The sequence below is a fragment of the Poromitra crassiceps genome, assembly GCF_964638095.1.
Source record: "Poromitra crassiceps genome assembly, chromosome: 3".
NCBI lineage: Eukaryota > Metazoa > Chordata > Actinopteri > Beryciformes > Melamphaidae > Poromitra > Poromitra crassiceps.
Window position 1 is genome coordinate 46,855,520 of NC_139625.1, and position 24,392 is coordinate 46,879,911.

At 43.6% G+C, this 24,392-nt stretch overlaps 1 protein-coding gene across 1 annotated transcript in view; it reads right to left on the reverse strand.

Moving 5' to 3' along the window:
* Positions 1–24,392, reverse strand: part of npas3 (neuronal PAS domain protein 3) — a gene marked incomplete at both ends in the record, with an annotated part of 1,009,388 nt that overhangs the window by 762,589 nt on the left and 222,407 nt on the right. Inside the window, one exon of the mRNA XM_083634138.1 lies at positions 8,635–8,733. Within this exon, the coding sequence (XP_083490264.1) occupies positions 8,635–8,733 (99 nt within the window). The remainder of the gene's footprint in view (positions 1–8,634; positions 8,734–24,392) is intronic.

A 24,392-nucleotide genomic window follows, 5' to 3' on the forward strand; every position in this document is an offset into this window, starting at 1 on the left:
TTTTAATTCCGAATCTCTGTATTCCTGCTTTGCCATAAAATGCTTTGTGCTGGGAGACGAACTGAATTAACTTCTCAGACGCCATTTTTCATTGTGAATAGCAACACTACGGCAGCTCTGGGTGGTCAAACACCTGTCAAAACGATTTCATGGATGCGGAAAAACGCAGAAAATCGAACCTCGTCCGAAAACTTAAATGACGGACGTAATTGTCGGACTCGGTGTGTCAATGATGATTGGGGCGGCTTTAGCTCAGGAGGTAGAGCGGGTCGGCCAATGACGCAAGGGTTGGCGGTTCGATCCCCGCTCCCTCCCAGCTGCTGTCGTTGTGTCCTTGGGCAAGACACTTAACCCCTCCTTGCTCCCGATGGTGTGTAGGCACCCTGCGTGGCAGCCTGCCGCCATTGGTGTATGAATGGGTGAATGTAGACTATCTACTGATTGTAAAGCGCTTTGGATAAAAGCGCTATATAAATGCAGGCCATTTACCATTTACCATGATTGACACAAATGAGGTCGTATTTTTATTTTTTCCGTGCGTCAATTTCGGACGAAAAAACGGACTCTATGTGCAAGGACCTTAAGGGTGTCTCTAGCCCCATTCACACAGGCTGTGAAAGCGGTAAATGTTGCGGAATTAGTAAGCCTCGCCTCCGGTGTGAAAGTGGTGAAAGCGGAGTGGTGGATAATTGTGTTATGCCTTTCGTTCTGCCAGTGGAGGTAGTCATAGCCCTGAATCGGCGTCTGTCTGAAAGGGTACCCGTGGGAAGATGGATCGAAGCTCAGCTCATTCCTAAAAAAGATTACAGGGGAAACCACCTCACACAGCAAGAAAGGCATGAGTGAACATAAAAAAGTAGCCTATACAATCATGACTGAAAGAGGGGCGCCAGGAGGAGGAATGCTCCGTGCCTACAGTTTATAAGTAGGTTAGGCTATTTATGCTCAAACGATGTTGACATTAGTAGGCAAAATTAATGGATATATTAATAAGCTTCAGAGGACATCTCAGGCATGCATCTGTCTGTGGCGAGTCTGTCTGAGGATATTCCCTCTGTTCTTCAGTCTCTACTCAAAACAATCCCAATGTTTGGGGAACCCAGCTCCAGAACTGTGATCTGTCTAGCCTATTGTGCGTTCCCTTACGAAAAACAACCAACGTTATAGTATTCAAGTGCATTTATAGCCTACTATTCCCCTGATGAGGAGTAACATTAAGCAGACTGACTGCAGCTGTTTGACATGCGGGCGTCCGCTTTCAGAACGGACATAGGCGGCGTTCACACCCAACACGCTTATTTGAGCTGCCAGTGCCTTTCTGCAATTCATTCTCTATGTAAGCACGCTCCTCTTTCAAGGAACACACCTGGCGTTTAAACGCTGGTGGCATCTAGTGTTTTTGGCGGAGCGCTCTGGGCATTTTAAGCTGAAAAATGTTGAATATTTGGAGGAAAAGCACGCTGCTCATCTTTTCACTCCTCCTACCTCTTCTCCTCCCAGAGGGATCTGGGAGCAACTCCGCTGCTTCCAGAATTGGCAATAATCTGGCTTTCATGTTCACAGTCAACAACATCAAACAGACGAAACCAGCTGGCTACTGTCCGTGTGATCGTTGTGTCCTGAACTGTACTGCATGCAACTGCAGGGGAAAACAAAACAAAGCACACAAAAAATGCTCCATGCGCTGTTTTATGCACAATGATGGAAGCGCTTTCTACATGATTTCCAAAGCGTTCACACACATCCTGTGTGAATGCCGCCTTAGGCTATAATTAGGCTACTTCATGGGAATAATTTGCTTTACAAAAAACTGGAACCAAAAGGTAAGAATTAGCCTTGTACCTAAACATGATGGTGTATCTGTGATCCATAAAGTCGATCAGATGAATATTGAAAGCCTTGTGAGCACTCATCTCATCTTTTGTCCTTTGATCTTCTTAACGACGATGGGATTATTTTCACCGGACTTGGTGAACAGCATCATTTTAATTTGTCGGACTTTGATTAGTTATAATAAACTCAGCGCCCATGGTGGTTCACACCTCATTTCAATCCGGGAGGGGTGGATGTAACCTGAAAGCACACTCCGGGGTGGAAATATGGCGAGGCTGCTTGGTTCTGTGTGAACGCAATTTCTGTGGCAACGCTGCCACCGTTGCGGGCCTTCTGAACGGCAATATTGCGGGATCTCTGTGTGAAAGTAGCTATTGTGACAGGTCGGTGGCGGAGGGCGTAAACACTTGCCTTACGGCCAAATTCCACTGAGTCCGGGTTCGGTCCATCTGCGCTCCGGTACGGCTTCGGAGCCGATACGTTTCCACTCTAATCAATGTGTCAACTTCCACCAACCCCGCTGCGTTGCGTGTCTACTCCGTCCCAGCTCCGATGATCCGGAGCTCTCCGAAGCAGATACGCAAGGCTTCTATTTTTCACGGATGTCGGAGCAAAGCCGCAGCAAGTTGGGCGGAGCCAGGCCTGGAGTCAACAGGTCAGAGGTGCTTACAGCATAGAGAGCCACAGGAACGAGTCCGGAAATCATCGATGCTAACACTCCTGGTTCTTCACCGTTTTCGCCTATGGGATTTTTGAATGGGTTTTTGGCGCGATGCTTCCAATAAGGTCTCTGGGCAACGCAAGCTTCAAAGTCCCACAGACAGAAACAGTGAAGAACCAGGAAGTCCAGGACTTCCGCGTTCTGACTACAAAAATACGTCATCCCTGCGGCTCTCTATTCAAGATCAAGCCAGAGGACAAACATGGATGAGGAAAAGTTCATCATTGAAGTGGAAAACCACAAAATAATATATGACACGAGTCATAGGACCAGACCAAGCAAGTCCTCTGCTTCTCCAGTTGGGAACAATGATCTTCTGCCTGTTTGTTGTTGTATTTATCCCACATACAAATTGTCTCGATTTCACCGCGAGAACCTGTTGGTCTCGTCACTCCAGCTGTCTGACGGAGCGGAGCCGTGACGTGCTCTGCACGCAGCCGGTTAGTGTTGGCGGAGCACGGAGCAAAACCGGAGCACAGCCGCAATGCAAATGCACTCCGTGGCATCCCGGCGTTAGACATTCGGAGACCCGGGTTTGATTCCCAGTGCCTTCCTGTTTGGTGTCGTGTGCTGGGGCAGCAGCCTGAGGGCAGTGGATGCCAACAGACTCAATAAATTGGGCTCTCTGACAGCAGTGTCAGAGAGGAGGATGTTGTCCAAGACAAGTTACGTCCCATCCTGGACAACGTCTCCCACCCACTCCATGACGTCGAACACAGGAGCACTTTCAGTGCAAGACTCATTTCACCCAGATGCACCAGAGCGCCACATTAAGTCATTCCTCCCTGTGGCCATCAAACTCTTTAACTCCTCCCTCAGAGCATCAGACTCTGAGACAGTCAATATTATAGCCTTGGACCCACTCCACCCGTCTACAAATCAAAAGCCCCCCTTTGATACAGTATATCTGACAATAAATAATATTCAATGTGCAATGTGCACCTTACTCTCGATTATTATAACCATCATTACTATTCACACTGCTGTAAATAATATATCACGTACCTCACATATTTCCCGTTTTACTCAATTGGTACTTGATAAGGATTGTTGGAGAAGGCACATAATTGTGACACTTTATAGGCTAACTTCTATTTTATTGTTCTTATGGTCTTTCTTATATGCCTCTTATAATGTCTCTATGTTTAAATTTTTCCCTACCTGAGTGTGAGCAACTGTAGCACGACTCAATTTCCCATCAGGGATCAATACAATTTTCTGATTCTGATTCAATTTCTACATTTAACGTTTGAATTATTTAACCCTGAGGCCGCCGGCACCTACAGACTAACATTTCAGCAATCTTATAATTTTATTGCAGGCCGCACTGTGCGACATGGATCCAATAAACTTGGGTACGACATCAAGTTTGATGTGTGTAGACTGTATGATGATGACACCTGCTGGCTCGCACGTGAGATGCACAAGAGTCTACCGTCATCAGCACAGGCACAGTGCTATAGTGGTAGATAAACAACACAGCTAAGCAATAGGGATGCACATTTTCCACAAATTCCGGAATCGATCATTGATAACGTTAACTCATTCACCGCCAATGACGTCTTTGACGTGTTATCAGAAATAGCCCTCCCCGCCAATGACGTGTTTGACGTGTTTTTGTTTTTATTACTGCAGGGCGTAGTTTAAACACTTCCCCAGCCTGTCACATGGTATCAGGTCCCTAGCATCTAAGACAACACGTGAACAAACACATACCGCAGCTGTTGTTTTGAAATTGAGCAAGAGGAAAAGCAGAAAACGGGTAACGCTTCCTTGTGCAGACAGGAGAAACGCCATTGAAACGCGCCTCGGCGCGCTGCACGAGCTGGAGTCGCCTTCCTCTGTGCCAGCCGGGAGAAAGTAATCAAGAGATGTGTTTGATCATCGGAGGAATGAGGAAATGATCGATCAGTTTGCGAGGGCGGTGAGGACGTGTTGAATAGCCGAGGGGAAAACGGGAACGATCAGATAGCAGGGAGGATATGACAGGGAGACATGGACGAGGACGGGTGCAAAATAAACACACAACAGCAAGGCACAAGGCAGAAGCGGCAGTCACAGCAGCCCGCTGTCCTTTCTCAAGAGCTATTCAGTTGGTTCATGAAATCGCTGGGCTGCGTGCCCTCCAGTGTTGCTCCTGGCCAATCCCAGCGCCACAGGGCGTGGTTATTGCTTATCCTATGTGGGGTTAGAAATCTAAAAGGGGGATCGGGGATCGTGTGTGTGTGTGTGTGTGTGTGTGTGTGTGTGTCTGTCTGTCTGTCTGTCTGTCTGTCTGTCTGTCTGTCTGTCGGTGTGTCTGTCTGTCTGCACACTCACACCGAGTAAACTGTATTGTTGAATGTAAAAAAAAAGCACTTCATGTGTATATATATATATATATATATATATATTTTTTTTTGTCATTTGTGTCCTAACGAATAATATTTACATGTCTGATGTCAATACAGTTCAAAATAAAATAATTGAGAGTGAGTTCTGCCTGAGATTGTGCCCTTTTACAAAAATTGCCTTTTCTCCTGTTTATTTTCTCAGGGAGAACTTTTGGGGGAAAACAGGGTGTATATAAATGGCTATAAGTAGAGTACAGAACATGCTAAAAGCTCACTTTTTTTTTCCTGGTGAACCCAGAGACGTACATCTTCATTTTGAGGTATTGCAAATCACTCTGGTGCTAATAGATAATTTACTGTGGGTCTTGAAAGATGACCAACAATTATGAAAATCTTTGGCTTGTGCTAAATATTGGCAGTCCTAAACTGGCGGTGAATGAGTTAACGATCAATCGAGTAATTGTAATTAAAAATACAAAATTTTCCAAACCATACCAAATGCGTTTTTTCCTCAATAAAACCTTTATTTATACAGCAGCAACTTATTGTATATTTCTTACAGACAGCATTGGATAGCATAGCCTACGCAATGAAACACAAAAACGTAGAGGCATAAATTTTAGACATGTCAAAATTTGCCCAGAATCCCCGCCGCGGCCGCTGCCTAGGTCCAACAGGGGCTCACCTACCGCAAATTGTTTATTTTTTCTGCTGGCAGTGCGTCGCAGCTCTTTTTTTTTTTTTATCCCATTTTTATCCCCCTTAGTGCTAATTTACTTTTATTTATCCTGGTTGCTACTCCACCCTCTGCCGATCTGGGGAGAGCCGAAACTGGCTCCATGCTTTCTCCGAGACATGGGCAGTTAGCCAGCCGCTTCTTTTCACCTGACAAGGGAAGCTTCACTGGTAGGACATAGCACGTGGGAGGTTCACGCTATTCCAACCGGTTCCCCTCCCTCCGAAAAAGGCGCCCTTAACGACCAGAGGAGGAACCACATTAGCAACCAGGATATTGCATGTTTTGGTGAAGGGGGTTCCTATATGAAGGAAACCCCCGGGAGGCACGGGGAGAACATGCAAACTCCACACAGAAACGCCCTTTTGACGACCCCACCCAGGCGGTGGGTACTCGAGGACATGTGGACGGGCACGCATTCCTCCTGCGTTCACAGCGTCCCAGGTGAGAATCGAACCCAGGACCTTTGAGCTGTGAGGCGACAGCGCTTACCACTGCACCACCGTACCGCCCCAGCCGTCGCAGCTCTTAAACGCTGATGCCGAGTTGCTCAGCTCCAGTCCAGGTGAGACTAGGATCCAGGCAATTTATCTGAATGAACATTGTTCAAGTGATTGTTGTTGTACGTGCGTCGCAACTCTTCCTCTTCCTCGCTGATCTGAGGAAGAGGAGCCAGCCAATTTATCCGAATGAACACTGTTCAAGTGATAGAGCATCTTATGACTTGTCTGAAAAGGGCTATAGTGATGTAGCCGAGTGTCCGGGTCCGCCTATTACTTGCACTTTGTTAATAAAACAATAAACGAGAGAGTCAGGCTGTAACGTTATAACACGCTTCCATATTTATTCTCAGACAGCTAGCGTTAGCACACTCGTCAACACCGGGCTCTCGTCAACAACATAAGTCCCCACACTTCCTGTTCTATGGCAACTCTGAGGGGACATCCACAGAGCCTTGCATGCACACTGAACAGTCTGTTACAGTGATATCATTGCGCCCTCTGGAGGATCATTGAAAAATTATTTGAAAACACCGTTCTACTGACAGAATGCACGTTGCTTTTTGTTGGAGTAAATTTTCACATGCTCGAGTAAATCCTTAACGAGCAAGTAATCGAGCTTCGATTAATTGTGTGCATCCCTACTAAGCAAGAATGGAGCCCATGCAAAGTGGAATTCATATGTCTGGAAAAACACCCAAAGACGAGGAGGAGAATGTGGACCCGGTCGTGGCGAACAGAGGGATGCCAATTTTGCAAGAGAGCTTGAAGTAACATTAGATATATAGCGGCATCTACTAGCATTTAGCGTTTACTGATAGGGAGGATCATACAGAATTTATATTGGATCTTTGGTTGCAGACTGCCGTCTTTGAACCTCTCTCACTGCACAATGCAGGACCAGCATTTTTGTAGCCACGAGCAAAGATATCTCCACGTTTCTTTCACTTCGGTCATCTTTTGTCTGGGACAGCCCAAAATCGCACAGTGTGAAGGAGGCTTAACCCAAACCATAACGCAAGTTATTTTTACTTGAACAATGTTTCCAAATCAATGTTGAAAATGTTTGAAATTTACGTTGGATACACTCCTGTGGTGGAGGACCTGTTGAAATAATATGCAACATATTCAACCTATATCCGTGGTTTGCAGAAATGTAACATACCAACATTTAAGCCCATAGCACACCAATCAAACATTATCCAACAACCGGATCATGTTTGACTGGTGTGCCATGGGCTAAACACAACCAAGGATTGAACATCTCCAAACATCTCCAAGGACAGACAGCCATGGCACACCAAACTGTTGAATTTATGTGCCATGGGCTTTAGTCTGGAGACTGGGCTGTGCTCCTTCACATGGAAGCATATAAAGCTACACATGCAAAACCATCCAAACTGCTCCATGTGTCATTCATCTGTTTCACCATCAGTATATAGACGCTTTCAACTCCACAACATAGACATTCTAAATTGCCCCAGCTTACTTCCTGTTACAGTGTACAATAACTGACATGACATAAGCTAGGTTCCAAACTGTTAGTTAGCAACCCTAGCAACACAATTCCATGAAAGCTGTCTATCCAAGTCATGTGACTGGAGTCCGCTCCTCTGCTGAGAAGGCTTGTTCCCAAACCAAAATAAAGTCAAGCAACCATTCACACTGCTTATATTTAACACCACATACTCGCGCACACCCACACGCACGTGCACGCGCACACACACAGCACTACTACTACAACTATTACTACATAGTGTTGCACGGTATACCGAAATTTCGATACTATTTTGATGATTTTTGTTAAAAACGGTTCGGTATTAGATGTTCACAAAGTTCGGTACCATCACTTTACCATCACCAGCACTGTGTTGTGCTTTTAAAAGGAAGATGCGGATTTAAATAAACAAACACACATTTCTCTGCCATCACACTGGACATCAACACTAGCGGGAGACTTCCCCCACTCCCGCAAATATACAGTAATGTTATGCCTAATGTTATTCTTCTGTTGCGTTTCTTTTTTCTATGTTTAAGACAGGCAAATGTCTCAAACAGACTGATATCACAGGATGTTTTGAAGAGTACGGCTATATAATATGGAAAGATTTTATTATAAAATATATATATGCTGTATTCTGTTCTTAAAATGTTTTATATTTTTTGAAATATTTTATTTCAAATTGTTTTATTTATTTATTTTTTTATATATTTAATGTATTTTTTTTTAAAGTTTAATTCAGTTTCTGATCTATTAGGTATTGAGTATTGAATCAGTATTGAGTAATGTATTGGTATCGAAGGCAACATTTTGGTATTGTGACAACACTATTACTACGTCTATAGGAGCGTACGCACACGCACGCACACGCACGCACACGCACACACACACACACACACACACACACACACACACACACACACACACACACACACACACACACACACACACACACACACACACACACACACACACACACACACACACACACACACACACACACACGTTACCATGGCGAGGAGGTATGCTGCTGGCCGGCCAGGTGAAGCGTCTTGGGCCGGGCGGCGGAGCAGCTGCCTGCATTAGCCGGCCGCTCCCAGTAGGGGTCACTGTGGAACAAACAAAAACACGTGAAGACGGTCTTAAACAGCTACGACAAATGAGAAGGAGAAGACGAGAGAGAGAGAAGGAAGGCGAAGAAGGAGAAAACATGGGAGAGGAAGAGAAGGAACAGCAGAAGAAAAAAGAGAGGTTAAAAAAGATAGGAAAGAATGAGGGGGGAAAAGAGAAAGTGACCACCTCTCAAAACTAAAACTAGGAATCACACTGAGCAAAATGCAAATGTAAATGTCATGAATCTATTCTGCAGTGCAGTGAAAGATGCATGTAAGGCAAACGACTTGTGAAATATTGCACATTATTAGACAAGCAAATAAGTAAATTAGTAAGTAAATGTCCATTAATTACTGTAACAACACATTAAGACATGACTGACAGTTGGGCATTTCTCACTCAGTGGGCAAGTACAAACAAAAAAAGAACAAAATAAAAACACTATGAATAGAATATTAGAATAAAACATTAGAATGAAACCCAAAGACATGATGTACAGTATAACTGTGTTATATACCAGCTAGCCCCCCCTCCCTTTTTATTATATATTTATTTTTACAGGTTATGAAAGTGCAGATTGTAAGCTTTCAAATGTGTTTTTTCTTACTTTTTTTCTTTTCTTTTATCTTGTTCTTTCTTAAAGAAAAGCAACTTTTTATCTTGATTTAGGCAATTTCAGGGATGCCTCTTGTTACCCATTTCACCAGACCATGTCACAGTAAAAGTTCTAGTAGGCTATATTCTCGTTTTTAACTGCTACTTGTACTAATTTAATTTATGAGTATTGCCTATTGTCTGCATTATTGCACTGGATGCCACTTTACGGTTGAGTTTGTTTTTGTTTGTCTGCTATTTGCAACGCACCAAGTTACCAAGCTAAAATCCTTAAAGCGCCTTCACATGATAAGAGGTCTGCACTTTTCTCACCTCGAGGTAGAGCTTCACAACCTGGCCGGCGGCTGTGCTCTGCTGTGTCGGTGTCGCCTCTCTCTGGCACTACGTCACTCACAGCGGCTATCTTCTTCTCCTCTGATTGGTTGTGCTCATGAAAGGTCAGCGATACCAGGTCAGCGTTGAGAATATTTTGAACTTTGAGCGCAGCGCAAGGTGGCAAAATCGAGCTGTGTGCGATGCCAAGGGTAGTGCTGCCGCCTACAGCAGGTGAGAAGCGCTGCTCTCCCCCATAGGAAAACAATGGGCACAGCAGGCGTAGAGCTGTTTTACCGCAGATCATGTGTGGAGGGCAGAGACTGGGAAAAGCAGCTTGTACACAAGACTTGTGGGGAACTTACAGTAACCTGCAGAGTGAGTCTATTGTGTTAGCACCGCCTACGCTGTGTCACCACACAGACACCAAGTTCATAAATGCGGCAATACTGGAAATGCAAAGGCTTCTATCAATGAGCCATAGGCTCAATCACCATTGTGTTAACCCACTATCAGATAGTGACTTAACAGACATTCATTTACATGAAAGTCTTTGAGATTATTACTTTAAACCACACTAAAGTTTAGTTAGCAGCATGCAAGGAGTCACCGAGAACAGTTAGATGTCTTAGGTCCTTCCCTTGAAAAATCCTGTTTATCAATATGGTGAAAATAAACTATCTATCTGGCTCACTGACAAAACTGACAGTGTCTACCGGGTTTGGAAAACTTCCTGCCACCCAGGCAGGACTAAACCTGCTCCTTTGGAAACAGTAACACTATAAAAAAAAAAAAAAAAACACTTTGGGGTTTTGAAAAGCTAAACGCCGCCGGCTGGGAGTCGACAGGCAGGCGAAGTGACACCGAGTCAAATAACCAAACACAAACCAGCCCCAAAGTGACTGACTGTCTATGCACAGTGAATTATTTGAATTTTACACACCCACCCAAGACAGGCTGTCAAAATGCATGCAGGAATGGATTTTTCATACGGAGAGAGGGAAAGAGAGAGAGGGAGGGAGAATAAGAGAAAATAGGAGACAGAAAGAGAGCGAGAGACACCGACAGAGATGGAGAGAGAGAGGCAGTGAAGCGATGGTGGCTCGCAGGAGAACATTAGCTTGACGGTGTAGCGCGCTGTAAAGTCGTTGACATTGTCGGCCGATATTGTTCCTGTCAGAGGGCGAGCGAGGCAAGGCGAGGGCGAGCGAGGGCGCCGCCGGACAGCTGATTTGGGTTTTAAAAGCGAGGGAGGAAAAAAAAAGGCAGCGAGGGTCGCTTTCAAATGAAAGCGGCGAAATGTAAGAGCAGAGAGTGTATTGCTTTTAGATTTGATCTCTCCATGCAGGACTAGCCTACATATTGCTGCTGCCGGCGGGGAAATAAAATAAAAAATAAAGTAAAAATAAACTGCAACTGCATCTGTGAGAAGAAGAGAAAGCATGTTCTGTTTGTGAAGTGTGGGACTATAGAGCCACAGAGCAGGGAAACGTACTCCACACATGAACAGGTAAGTAAAGTCCAGCTAAGAAAAACAGCTAAATTATTAGCGTTTTACATTTCTGCTACAACACAATACAACCAAGCTGATGTGAACACAGTCAGAGCTCTATGGTAAACATATCAGTCATATACTGTTTACCTGAATGGATTCCGATGAAATATCATCCATGCCATTTTACAGGAAAACTTATCAAGAACTTGAACTAGTTTGTTTTGACGATGTGGGACATGGTCTGCCAATATTGGGCTGTGAAAAAGAATGAGATTTTCTGGTGTATCGGTGAATAGCCTACCGTCAACCTCCTCCCACCCCCATAACCCTACATCACAAATTAATATAATAAATGATTAAAATTCATAGCTCACAGTAAAATAGACTAAATAATAATAAGATAAACTTACAAAATGTGGAAAGTAGTTGTGAAAAGTCAATATCTAAAATGACAACTAAAACAACTTGCAAAACGGATGGTGTTGGTTGATGTGGCTAGCAGTTAGAAACGGGAAGGTCTCGCACCAAGTGGACTGAAACTTCGGACGTGTATTTCTTCTTCTTGGGACCGGTTTCATCCAGAGCACAGTGACGAGTGACGCACGGCCCGTCAGGCAGGGTCTTTTGGTTGGGTTGCCACTTGCCAGGTACCACAACACATATCCTACAGTCTGGACATATTACAGAAACTGCGAAACACCCATTTGAGTTGTATCACGATGAAATCGGGAGATTAGCGAGAGAAATTACCAATTGTTAAAAACAGGAGAAAAGATTAAAAATACTCGGCAGGGAGTGTTGGCAGGTATGGGAACAGATCTGTTGAACAAACTTTGTACTACTGAGTTCCTCTCCTTTCACATGTTTACTATGAAGTGATATTTCACTGTGGAACAGTTCAGGATCAGGATAAACTTGATTGACCCCGAAGGGAAATTTGTCTTGGACAACAGTGCTACATCAGCTGCCTTTCACTCATACACATAAATAAAAACAGTATGACATACAGACAACGACAGGTCTACACGTTTTACGTGAGGGAGATGCACCTTACAGAAGAATGCATGATTGTATTGCACTGCCCACCAAATTGATTGCACTATGCAGGGCTCCAGACTAACTTTTTACACTAGGTGCACTGGTGCTAACCTGACGCTGCCAGATGGACGGTATAGCTCCACATACGTTTCACTAAACCAGTCGATCTGGGAATGCAGTAACCAGACCCACTGACGGAGGCGGGCACTTTTTCCAAGCTACTTGGCAGGTGATTGGATGGCCCATCTGTCTATCACCGCTGGTGGGTGTTAACTTCAACCAATCAGATCGCTGAAGGTGCCTGTGCCTGATCTCCGTGGTATTCATTGATTGAGTCCTCACGGTCGTAAAGTCACCTTCGAAGCATTTAGTTAGATTATAACGAACTAGTTGTGTGGCTTAGCCTTCCCAAATGTTGAGGGTCGTTTTTTAGAATTTAATACATAGAATTGGGAGCGTTACATTCAATTTCATTCAGACTGCCTGTCACTTCCGCGGCGGCAGCCATGTTGACGAGTGAAAAGAACTACAAAGACCATGTACCCACTACTTGCCCAGACGAGCCTGAGCCCGCCTAAGGCTGCCGCTGATTCGTTGGGCCGGCATGGTTCGACCAATCATCTTAACTGCCTGTGCATGACAAGATGGATTACGTCGAGAGAATCCCTTTTGATCTCGCAAGGTTATCCATCTTGCAAGCAAGGTTACACTGGTGCACCTTACTTTTTAATTTAGGTGCACCCAAATTTTTCACCACGCCTTTTGGCAACGCAATAATACATTTTAAGCGTTACCTTCTTTGTCATTTTGTATACATATTGGCAAATTATTAAATGATACGATCAAAGATTTTCATGTCAATAAACGTCTGTTAAAGTCACTATCACCAACCGAGTTAACACAGTGGGGATTGAGCCTATGGCCCACTGATGGAAGCCTTTGCATTTTAAGTATTGCAGCATTTATGAACTGGGTGTCTGTGATGTGATTATCACCTTACAATATGCTCCTAAGTTGAAAAAGTTAGAAGCACATTTAAAGGAGAATTTCGTTTTTTTTTAACCTGGACCCATCTCCTGGCAATAATTATGATTTGGCCACTCACCCAGCGATGTCTGCGGCGTTTCTGGCCATCCTAGCGTTGTTTTGAGATCAATAGCGTCCAAGTCAGTTGTAAAATGGAGCTGATTTGGGGCCAAGTGTGAGCTTGTCTTCCCTGCATCTAAATAGCTATTTTTATTCCCGTTTTCGCCACATATCGTCGTAATGTGATCCCTCAACATCCACCAGAATGATATTTCGCCCCAGGCCATTTCCTGGAGTCTCCCAGGGATCAAATTGCCTCAAACGTGATCTCGGTCACCAAGTCTCGTAAAGTCCCGCGATACTTTCCTGCCGACTGGCCAACTACAGGTAGGACGCTTTGCGGTGGTGGTTTTAGCGTAACCTATGTGATAAATACGATACGACTTCCAGTCGGATTTTCAACGATTCAGCCCAAGTCTAAAGCACTCAGAAGCAATTTAAAACATTTTATTTTTGTATTTCCCCTGTCTTTCTATGTGAGAGATTTAGTGTGACTGCGCCGCACGCTGTGGGACAAGAGCAGGGTGAGAAAGAGAGAGAGAGAAAGACCAATACATAACACGCACCAGTGCGTCTTATGAAAATATTTATGCGCACTGGCAGATTTTAAGGTGGGAAAATGCATGTAAATACACGCACTCTGGAGCCCTGGGCTCTATACCACAAATTAGGGCTGGGACGGATCACGGATAATCCGTGACCCGTACGGATCACGGAATGCGAGCAGCATGTTGCGCGCTGCACAAGATAGGAGAGCCACAACACGCACACACACACACACACACGCACGTTTCACGAACACATATCACCGGACGGTGAAATGTTGCCTTGGACACATAACAACAAAACAACAGGTGGGGCCACCGAGTAGCATAACGTAGCATCAACGTTATGTTTCCAGACTGGCCTGTACCCGTGTCATGTGACTACGTTAGCAAGCAACAGGCAGGAAGTTAGGCGCAGTGCCACCTAAAACAAGTTGGAAGGAAGTTGGGTTGTTTTGCCTTCAGAGTAAAGCATAAATTGTGTCATGAGAAAAAAATATTTTTTGAGCTGTGCAGGGCAACAAATGGTTAGAGAAGTATAATAGTATTAAAAATTCAAATCGAAAATCTAATTTTGAGAGAAAAAATCTGATATAGCCTATATATTTTTTTTTTGCTGATCCGAAAAATCCGTGATCCGTGGCTCAAAATCCGTCACGCGATCTGATCCATGGGTTTTCTGATCCGTCCCAGCCCTACCACAAATGTTCTATAAGAAGATCCAGGATCTGTCCCTTGATCTGGTTTGTCTAAACCAGGTCAGCTCGATTGTAGTTAACTTGTACTACGAACCTCGGTTGCCACTCGTTAACTCGAACCAGGTTTTTCTAATCAAGCTGAGAGCTCGTGCACATGAAAATGCCCGTGCACTGGAGCTCGTGCCCGCAAAAGAGGCGTGGTTTTTAACAACTGCCAATCACAATGCAATATTGACTGCTCCAACTCTGACAGCGCCAGACACGCCTATTTCCTCATTGAATGAAACCGCAAATAAAAGGTGGGTGATCCCATATTAAATTGCTTAGATGTAGTAGGCTATTCCAGCATGTAGGCTATGACCATTTCAATTCCAACCCTACGTCAGTCTAAGCTCCGTTGCGCACACGGCACCGTGCGCTTTGGAGACGTTTATATAACCTTTTTATGCCGGTTTAGTGATATTTCTCCACTCACTATTCAGCTGCAATCGATCAGCGGGTAAAACAACGTATCTAGGCTACTTGAGAGCACAAAAATGAATATATAAAAACATATTCCAAAGTGGTAAGTAGGGCTTAATTAAAATGTAGCCTGCAACAAGTGCAAGGCTTTAGTGCTTGATTAATTCAACATTACAATTCGTGCTCCTTCCTCGATGGGAAACTCGTCCAGAAAGGGGTTGGCCATTTTTCCAAACTGCTGATTCGATTGGTTCGTGGGCGGTGTATTTAAGGTCTAATCTTATCCTTGCAACTTAACCTGCTGCGGACCAGGTTAAGTGTGAAGCATAACTTGCTAAGGAAATATATGTCGGTAAGAAGTTAACTAGCTTTGTAGCACGGCCAAACCAGGGTTAAACCTGAAGTTACCTCGCTAAACCACTAATCTTGCTTCTTGGTACAGGGCTCTGTACTATGAATAATAATAATAAAAAAACATGCGCAAAGGAAAAAAGATCAAATAACTACATAAGATAACTGCGAAACTACTGTGCAAAAATAGCTTACGAATTAAAAACAAGTAGCTTGGCAATAAAAATAATAAAAGCACAGAAAAACAGGATGAGGATTTTTTGATTTTAGATTGAGCAGGTTGTTAGTTCAGGGTGATATGTTGGGAGGAAGAAGAGCTTTTAGCGGTTCGACTTATACCTGCATGCTCTGTAACGCCTTCCAGAAGGTAGAAGTTCATATTCTGAAAACAGGATATGAGAAGTGTCTTTCAAGATACTGGGACTGCTTAACGACAGTTTCTTCAAAGGTTGATTGAAGGGATGGGTAATTTTTAATTCCAATCACCTTCATAGCAGTTTTCACCATCTTTTCAACTTTGGATTTGTTTTGGATATAGTGAGAGCGCCCAACCAGGAAGCTAAGCCGTATCTTATCAGGCTGCCTAGAACGGCATTGTAGAATGTTGAGATGATTTTACTACTCACTCCGAACAATCTGAGTCGGCGGAGGAAATGTAGTCTTCGAGTCTTTTGTAGTTCTGTTATAAAGTGATATTTCACTAAGAGTTCTGTTATAAAGTGATTTTCACTGTGGAACAGTTCTGTTTTCATTGTGAAGCAGATGTAATGTTTCTGAAAGCACTTGTATTATTCATACATTTAGTCCTTCAGGTCATGGGGCCCTATCTTCCCAAAAACGGTAATTTAGCATTTGCGCTCGTTTAACGCCGTGCGCAATGCAAATTGGGGGCGGGCACAAGCACATGCCTGTTATAATTGTACTGGGCATAGGCGTGCCACATGCCAAAGCAGGCGTTTCAGCACAAAAATGTGGGGATAGATGGCATTATTCTATCGTCAGCAGCGCGCAAATACTTTGCGCTAAGAACTTTGAAAAGCACCTGATAGAGAATGGAATTTTAACCACTCCTCATCCGCTAATGTATATATAACAGCTGATATAGCCTAAACCAAATGAATCGAAACCAGGAGTCCAGGAAGATGTCTTAATGAAAGTATATTTATTACCATAACATTCTCTGTCAATATGTATTGTCAGAGGACTGAATCTCAATGTACACATTCTGATACGTTATACAGAGTCAAATATTCAGCGGCGATGTCACAATTTGACATATGCTTTATAGGGGTGCACCGATCGATCGGCACGCAATCTGTATCGGCCGATTTTGACCTCAAATATGTGATCTGCTGCTGCAGATATTTCTTTATTGTCGCCGATTGCATAGCCGATCATGCTGCACGTGAGAAACATGAGGCAGCCCATTTTCATGTCTTCAATGTCTATCGTTTAACTTTCATATTGTGCTCTAACGTTTATATCATTGTGTTGCAAAGCACACGCTTTGCTTTCGTCAGTGTACTCACCTCCACACACCACACCAGACTGTCAACACACCCCTTGCGTCTTTGAATCACACACATCAGCTGGTGATTAGAGCAGACTCAGCAGAGATAAGTTACCTCCAGTCCTCCCGCCTAACGAGGCATTTGCATGCTGTTAAGTCCATGTTTGATCCATATTTGCGTGTATCCTCCTAATGTTAATAGCTCCGGTTAGCTTTAGCCGCTGTAGCTTAATCGATAAAATAGTTAACTTGGGTCGAAGTTATTTTTCTTGTGTAACAGGGAAATCCCGGAAAATGGAGTATTTTTGTTGAGTGAACTGAACTGCATTGAACTGGTAACATGGAAATCCCGAAGTGGAATGATTTTTGTTCTTTTATAAACTGAACTGAGGGAACTGGACTACTACTAGCCATTTAGTTCAACACAGTCTTGTGCTCCAATTATCTCACACACAAAAAATCATGTTGGTGGTTTCCTTTAGCCTACAAAATATAAAATATTGATGTAGAAAAAAAAGAAAATGTGCTGCACTTTCAATTTGATGCATGAAATGTAGGCCTATATGTAAAATGGAAACTGTTCTATAATAGACTGCTATAGCTGCTTACAAAATAAATAAATAAATATATATATATATATATATATATATATATCTGTGATCTGTAATCGGTAATCGGTGATCGGTCGATGATCGGTTGGGCAGATATTTCTCATAGGTGATCGGCAATCGTGATCGGTGGCAAAAAACGTGATCGGTGCACCCCTAATGCTTTATACTCAGAGAGAGGAGGAAAGGCAGAGAGGAGGGGGGATGAACTTTAGAAATGTGTGTGCGTCGTGCATTCTGACAGGGAAACTTATCAGTTGTTATGGGACGCGATGCACTGTCCAAGGTTTCAGCAAAAGGAGAGAAGTCCTCAATGCCACGGGTGAATCTATATGTGTCAGATGTCATGTCATGTTAACTTATAGCATTAATTATGCGTATGCAAATATAGCTTATTGATTAGGAAATGCCAATGGAACTTATATTTTTCTCCAACAGCACCTCTTAGCTGCGCTCCAGGCGCTAAAACACTCGCTGCGCTTGATCGCACCATAATCTCTGCGCTGCGCAGCGCAGAAACCTCATTACACATGGACGTGCCACCCCAGGACATCAAATTCTCCTGCAAAAATTGGGTAACCAGCAGATTATTCGGTGAGGCAATCAACTATAATTGACTGAGAAACTTTTATCACATCGAAAGGAGGGGTTATGGTAAATTAATTGAGAAAACGTGTACATTATAGCCTACTTGCAATAGAGGGAATGCACCGACGCCACGCCCCCTCCCGAACACGCCCCCTCAGCCGGACTGAGCAGCACTGAGTGTCAAATTTCCAAAACAAACGTGGCTTCAGACAGGGGTAGTAGCGAAACCACGGCTAATATAAACGATTATCTGCTTAAATTAAAGGCAGTTGGACTCGAATGTGACCCGTACAGCTTGCCAAAGAACCAGTGGTCCATGGACGTAGACATGTGGCCAGGAATAGGGTTTCCTGACATTTATATGTACTTAATATCGACGCCGGGGAAATACACAAACCAAAGCATGAAAGCATGAAAGCATACAAGAGCCTGGTGTGGTCGTACTTCAAGGCTGGATTTGTTGGCGACATTAAAGTAACGAGGACAGCAATGGATATTCTGGTTGTATGTGGAGAGGTAAATATTTATTTTATTACAACTTTTATTAAGAAAAATATAGCATACGCTGTCACTAACACACGCTAGCTTTGTTCATAGTGAACACTGTCACTCATGTAACGTTATATCTGTGCAGGTAAAACACAGCCAGAGAATGAATGAGCCCTCATTGAAACCCTGGATAGCTGCAGAGAATACCGGGACCGTTTCATTAGCTTTCGGCAGCCTGTAAAAAGATACCTCCGACGCCTTGTTGAATCTATTTTTACAGTCAATGGCACAACAGCACTTTCCCATTTTCGTTGTTTTCTCGCGGAAGCTGAACGCTAAACACCGTGACCCGGCGGCGCCACCTGGCTTGTTTAGACGTTTTGACACTCACGGCAGCTGAGTGGGCGTACCCGCACTGACTGTCGCGTCCGTGACGTCACGTGCATTCCCTCTATAGGCTACTGCTATCCCATAACCCGGAGGGTCGTTGGCACCACAGCCGATCTGTCACAAGCTCTATCCATCTCTCTTTGTCCTCGGCACGAGTGAGTCCACTCTATTACGCATGGAGAGAATTACAGCATATTGCATGCCTCACGCAAACAGCGATAGCGAGATGGGAATCTGATTGGTTTTGATTGACGTAATGCCCAGCATTGCCTGGCCACACCTGTGAGCATTTTGGGGGCGCAGATGATTTTGGCACGGCTCTAATTTGACATGTGCCATGAACATTTCCGCATCCCCGCCGAGAATTGACCTAACGCTAAGCCACGCCCCGAACGCAGACGAGCCAATCACAGCGCGTGTAGCTCCGCAATACACTCGGGCAACCGGAGCCGAGAGCTCCATAGAGAAGCTATAGAAAAGCAGAAGAAATCGGGGATTCTCCTCTGGTTTTATGGTGTTTCATCCAGTTATAAGTAGGAAAAAAATGGTCAAACCATGTGCATGGGAATAAATGCATCATTACGAGGTATCCTGGTTCACTCAACATCCATTTGCATCTGACATGGATTATTGCAATTCAAAGTGTTACACAGACTTCATTTATCGAAAAGTAGGCTTGCCAGGATGTACCCCGGCTTTGACCCGACATCTTCTAGGTGTAAACGGGCCCCAGCGACTCTATATCACATGTTCTGGTCGTGCGCATTCCTTTTTGGTCCTCCATCTTTGAAACATTTTCCTACATATGCGGGAAGGACATTGATCCAGACCCTGCCATTGCCATTTTTGGAGTAGCACCTGATAGAGTTACAGTGTCTGGTGCTCAAGCCGAGGCTTTAGCTTTTTCATCACTTCTGGCCCGACGACTAATTTTAAAGAGCTGGAAATCAGCTGCCCCTCCATCTCATACATGTTGGGTCAGAGATGTTATGGAATATCTTAAATTGGAGAAACTGAAATACACTATACGTGGTTCTAGGGTTGGCACGATGGACGATGGCATCGACCATCGTGATGGTCGAGAATTAATCTCGTTCCCCAAATAAATGTGAGGTAGTCTAAAGAGAAAACATGATGGAAAAAGTGGTCTGCTGTAGGCTATGCCTCTCCTGATCTGCTACACCCATGCGTGCGTGCTGTTGTCTCGCTATGAAAAACATCGACACTAAGTTTCTTGATTATACAGAGGTAGGCCTACATAAAATAGATTGCCAGGCGCCACTCTTCAATTCGGCATATATATAATCCACGGAGAGGTTACTCAAGTGAATAAAATGTAAATTTTGGATGTCAGTCGCCTGTTGTCCCCACTGGTTATTTGTCTTCTGTCTTCCTTCGTTAAAAGTGCATGTTTGGTTAAAGATTCGCTAAAGCCATTTCCATTTTCACTCTTGTGCACTGGAACATAAATGGATGGACGAACCTGAACTATGAGCTTAGGCTCCTGATATTACTGAGCTTCAACCCGGATTTTATTTCCCTCAATGAAACTCACTTAACTGGATTGCATACGATTGACATTGATGGATACACCTGGTTTGGCTATAACAGAAAAACTCATATTAAGGCCCCCAGAGGGTCGGGGGGTGTGGGTATTTTGGTAAAAAATAAAGTTTTCAGTTCATATAGTGTAGAAAATGCTCCGTAATAGCCCACCATCAGGCCTGTTCGCGGGGCAATTTACGCCCACGAACCAAGGAGCCCACGACGCAATGATGATGTCACCGCCATGTGACGGTGATGATGTCAGAGTTCACCTTGTGAGGTCGTCGTTGATGTCAGACAGTCTAGGCTGCCTCCAGACTGTGTGATGGCAGACATGACTTTGTGAGGTCATCGATGATGTCATACCTCCCGGGACGTTGTGACATCACCAATGATGTCATACCTCGAATGTGGGGGGTATAAAGGTGTTGATCTGTTATGATATCTATGTTCCCTTTCTGCGATCTGTAAGCTATCTATCTGCTAAATAAATTCCTGAAAGACATCTCTGTGGTTCTAAAGGGCTCATTATGCTTTCCGCATCAGTGAGGAACGCGAGTGTCCGCGCGGAAAAGTGATGTCAAATCAGCAGACACGCCCCTCCGCAAGGCTCCGTGCGAGCGGTTTTCGCCTGGCCGTGCGCACCCCGAATTTTGTAACTACGCGGACGCGGATGCGGAGGCGGCTGGGCGGACAAAGTGGAGTTTTCAAGACTCGCGCTCAATTGGAAGCAGAAACCCGCACAGAGTATAAAAGCTCCACACGTTTCCTCGTCAGGATTCCGTGTCTCTCATTTCCGTGCGGCCGGCCAAAGCGTCAAGCATAATCCAGGCTTAATCGATCACTGCCCGAGAGCTCTTACCTAAGATCCAGCAAACTTCACACAAACTTCCTAACATATAGCGTTATGGTAATTGATAAATCCTTAGATGGCCTAATTGGTTTACAATTTAAGCATTTGGTGTCAGAGTACTGTTTTATAATATTTTCCTGTTATCTTCCCCCTGAAGGTTCAGTATGGGCTGACTCCTATGGGTTTTACAATCAGCTACTGGTCCAGGTTTATAATTTGTCAGAAGCCAATGCTGTTTATCTCTGTGGAGATCTGAATAGTCGAATAGGGCATCTGGAAGACTGTATTAGTGATATTGACATAGATGTTCCACCCAGAGTCAGCCTGGATAATGTTGTAAATAAACAGGGTGAAATGCTGGTGGAATTTCTGAGGGATTCCAAATATTGTGTCCTGAATGGACGGATATCTGGAAAAGATAATTTTACCTCAATATCAGTAAAAGGGAGAGCAGTTGTGGATTATTTAATTACTCCTCACGACTGTTTAAATACTTGCATTGAGCTGAATATCCACAGTCCAAATGAGCTAATTGAGAGTGGGAGCTTCAGGTGTCTCAACCGGTTAGGTGATCGGTGTAGAGTACCTGATCACTCTTTGTTTGTTCTGACTTTCCATGCAGGTGGGGGGGGGCTCTGTTGCTGATATGGTGTCAGATAATGACCAAACCAAACAATATCTTCAGAAGAAAATTAGAAATGTTCCTCCTCATCTCTTTTCCTCCAGTGAGTGTCAAATTATTCTTACTGAACTTATAGAAAAGCTTTCTTAAGTGCATTACCAAAAATAAATTGATAAATGGTATGGTGAATTTTGTGAATATATTTGTAATGTGTCTGAAGTTTGTAATAGTCCAAAGTCCAGTAGGAAAGGTGGATTTGTAAGGAAACCCAAACCTTACTGGAATGAACAACTGAAAGTAGGGGTGCACCGATCACGTTTTTTGCCACCGATTGCCGATCACCTATGAGAAATATCTGCCCAACCGATCATCGACCGATCACCGATTACCGATTACCGATCACCGATATATATATATATATATATATATATATATATATATATATATATATATATATATATATATATATATTTATTTATTTATTTAGTTTATAGCAGTCTATTATAGAACAGTTTCCATTTTACATATAAAATGCGGCTTATATAACGGTGCGGCTTATCTATGGATTTTTACAGCTAACGGCCACTAGGGGACCTCCTAAATCTATGGATTTTGGTACGAGAGACAGAACGAGAGTAAGACAGACATTACGAGAGCGAGACCCTGATTGGATGATGTTGCAAAAAATGTGCCTCGCGACCTGATTGGAGCACTGTGCCACTACGCTCTATCAGCCACTACTGTAAAACACCCTCCCTCCTCTCACCCTCCCTCGCTCTGGGGGAAAAAAGTCGGCGATTGAGCCAGAAACACAGTCTGAATGAAATTGAATGTAACGTTCCCAATTCTATGTATTACATTCTAAAAACTTAACGGCAACATTTTGGAAGGCTAAGTCACACAACTAGCTCGTTGTAATCTAACATCATGCTTCAAAAGATGGAGAACTGGCTGTGTTACGACGATGAGGATGCAAAACATGTAATTTGCATGTTTCGTTCCACCCATGTTTCGTCCGCGCTGCCAAATTCAATGGAATGAAACGAATCTTGTAGCCTATGTTGGACGTAGTGAAGTGTTTTTGATTGATTTGTTCATCGGACTCAAAACGGTCTCCGCTGATAAGACACGGAGATCTCTGTTACAGGCAGGCGCTACGCCTCCTCCTGACCAGTTTTAAACATTAAAACACCTGCGCTTAGTCCAGTGCGGCTTGTAACAATCATTCAATTTAGCTGCTGCGCCTTATAGTACGGAAAGTACGGCTGACGAAAGCAAAGCGTGTGCTTTGCAACACAATGATATAAACGTTAGAGCACAATATTAAAGTTAAACGATGGACATTGAAGACATGAAAATGGGCTGCCTCATGTTTCTCACGCGCAGCATGAGGAGGCGAAAGAGAGAGATTTTAGATTAGATTAGATTAGATTTTAGATTTTTAGAACCACCTCACGTGCCTGTGATTATGGGTGCCCTTGTCTCCCACTCTGTGCGCTCTCTCTCTCTCTCTCTCTCTCTCTCTCTCTAGAGAGAGAGAGAGAGAGAGAGAGAGAGAGAGAGAGAGAGAGAGAGAGAGAGAGAGAGAGAGAGAGAGAGAGAGAGAGAGAGAGAGAGAGGAGAGAGAGAGAGAGAGAGAGCGCACAGAGTGGGAGACAAGGGCACCCATAATCACAGGCACGTGAGGTGGTTCTAAAAATCCATTTATCTCCAAACTCTCTGAAAATCTCTGAAACCATGCTGTACTCAACGGCTAATATCTACATAACTACTAACTCTGCAAACTAACTCTTTTAGACAGAGAAAGCACACATTCTATTAGTTATTTTTAGATGATTGGTGTTCACGAATTCTTAACAGAAAATAATCCTCGGCTCTTGTAAAATGAGCCAGAATCCTCAAAAAAAAAACTGGCACAACTTACCTACAGGATTGAAAAAATGGCTGGCACTCAATGTGTTAATAAGGTTAAGTTATGTAGAGATCTTGGTTATAAAACCTACACTCAATTATTTAATTATTGTGTTTGTCCTATTTTAGATTATGGTGCAGGGGTTTGGGGTTATTGTAAGCAAACAAAATGTGACACAGTTCAGTACAGGGCTATGCGCTGTTTTCTGGGTGTGCATAAAATGCCCCCTAAACTTGTGGCCCCATCCCATGTGGTGACATGGGATGGGAGCCATGTGAAGTGCGATATAAGGGTGACATGGTGCGACTGTGGAATAGATTTATTAATATGCCCGATAACAGACTTACTAAACAAATTTTTCTCTGGGATCTTTTAAATAATTACTCTTGGTCAAGTGTGCTTGAAAAAATATTAGATATGTCAGGTCTTCAATATATATATAGAAATAAATTACCTTGTTCTGTTAGTCAAATTAAAACAATATTATTTGAAAATTATAAACAGAAATGGTCAGAAGAAGTTCTGTGTAAACCAAA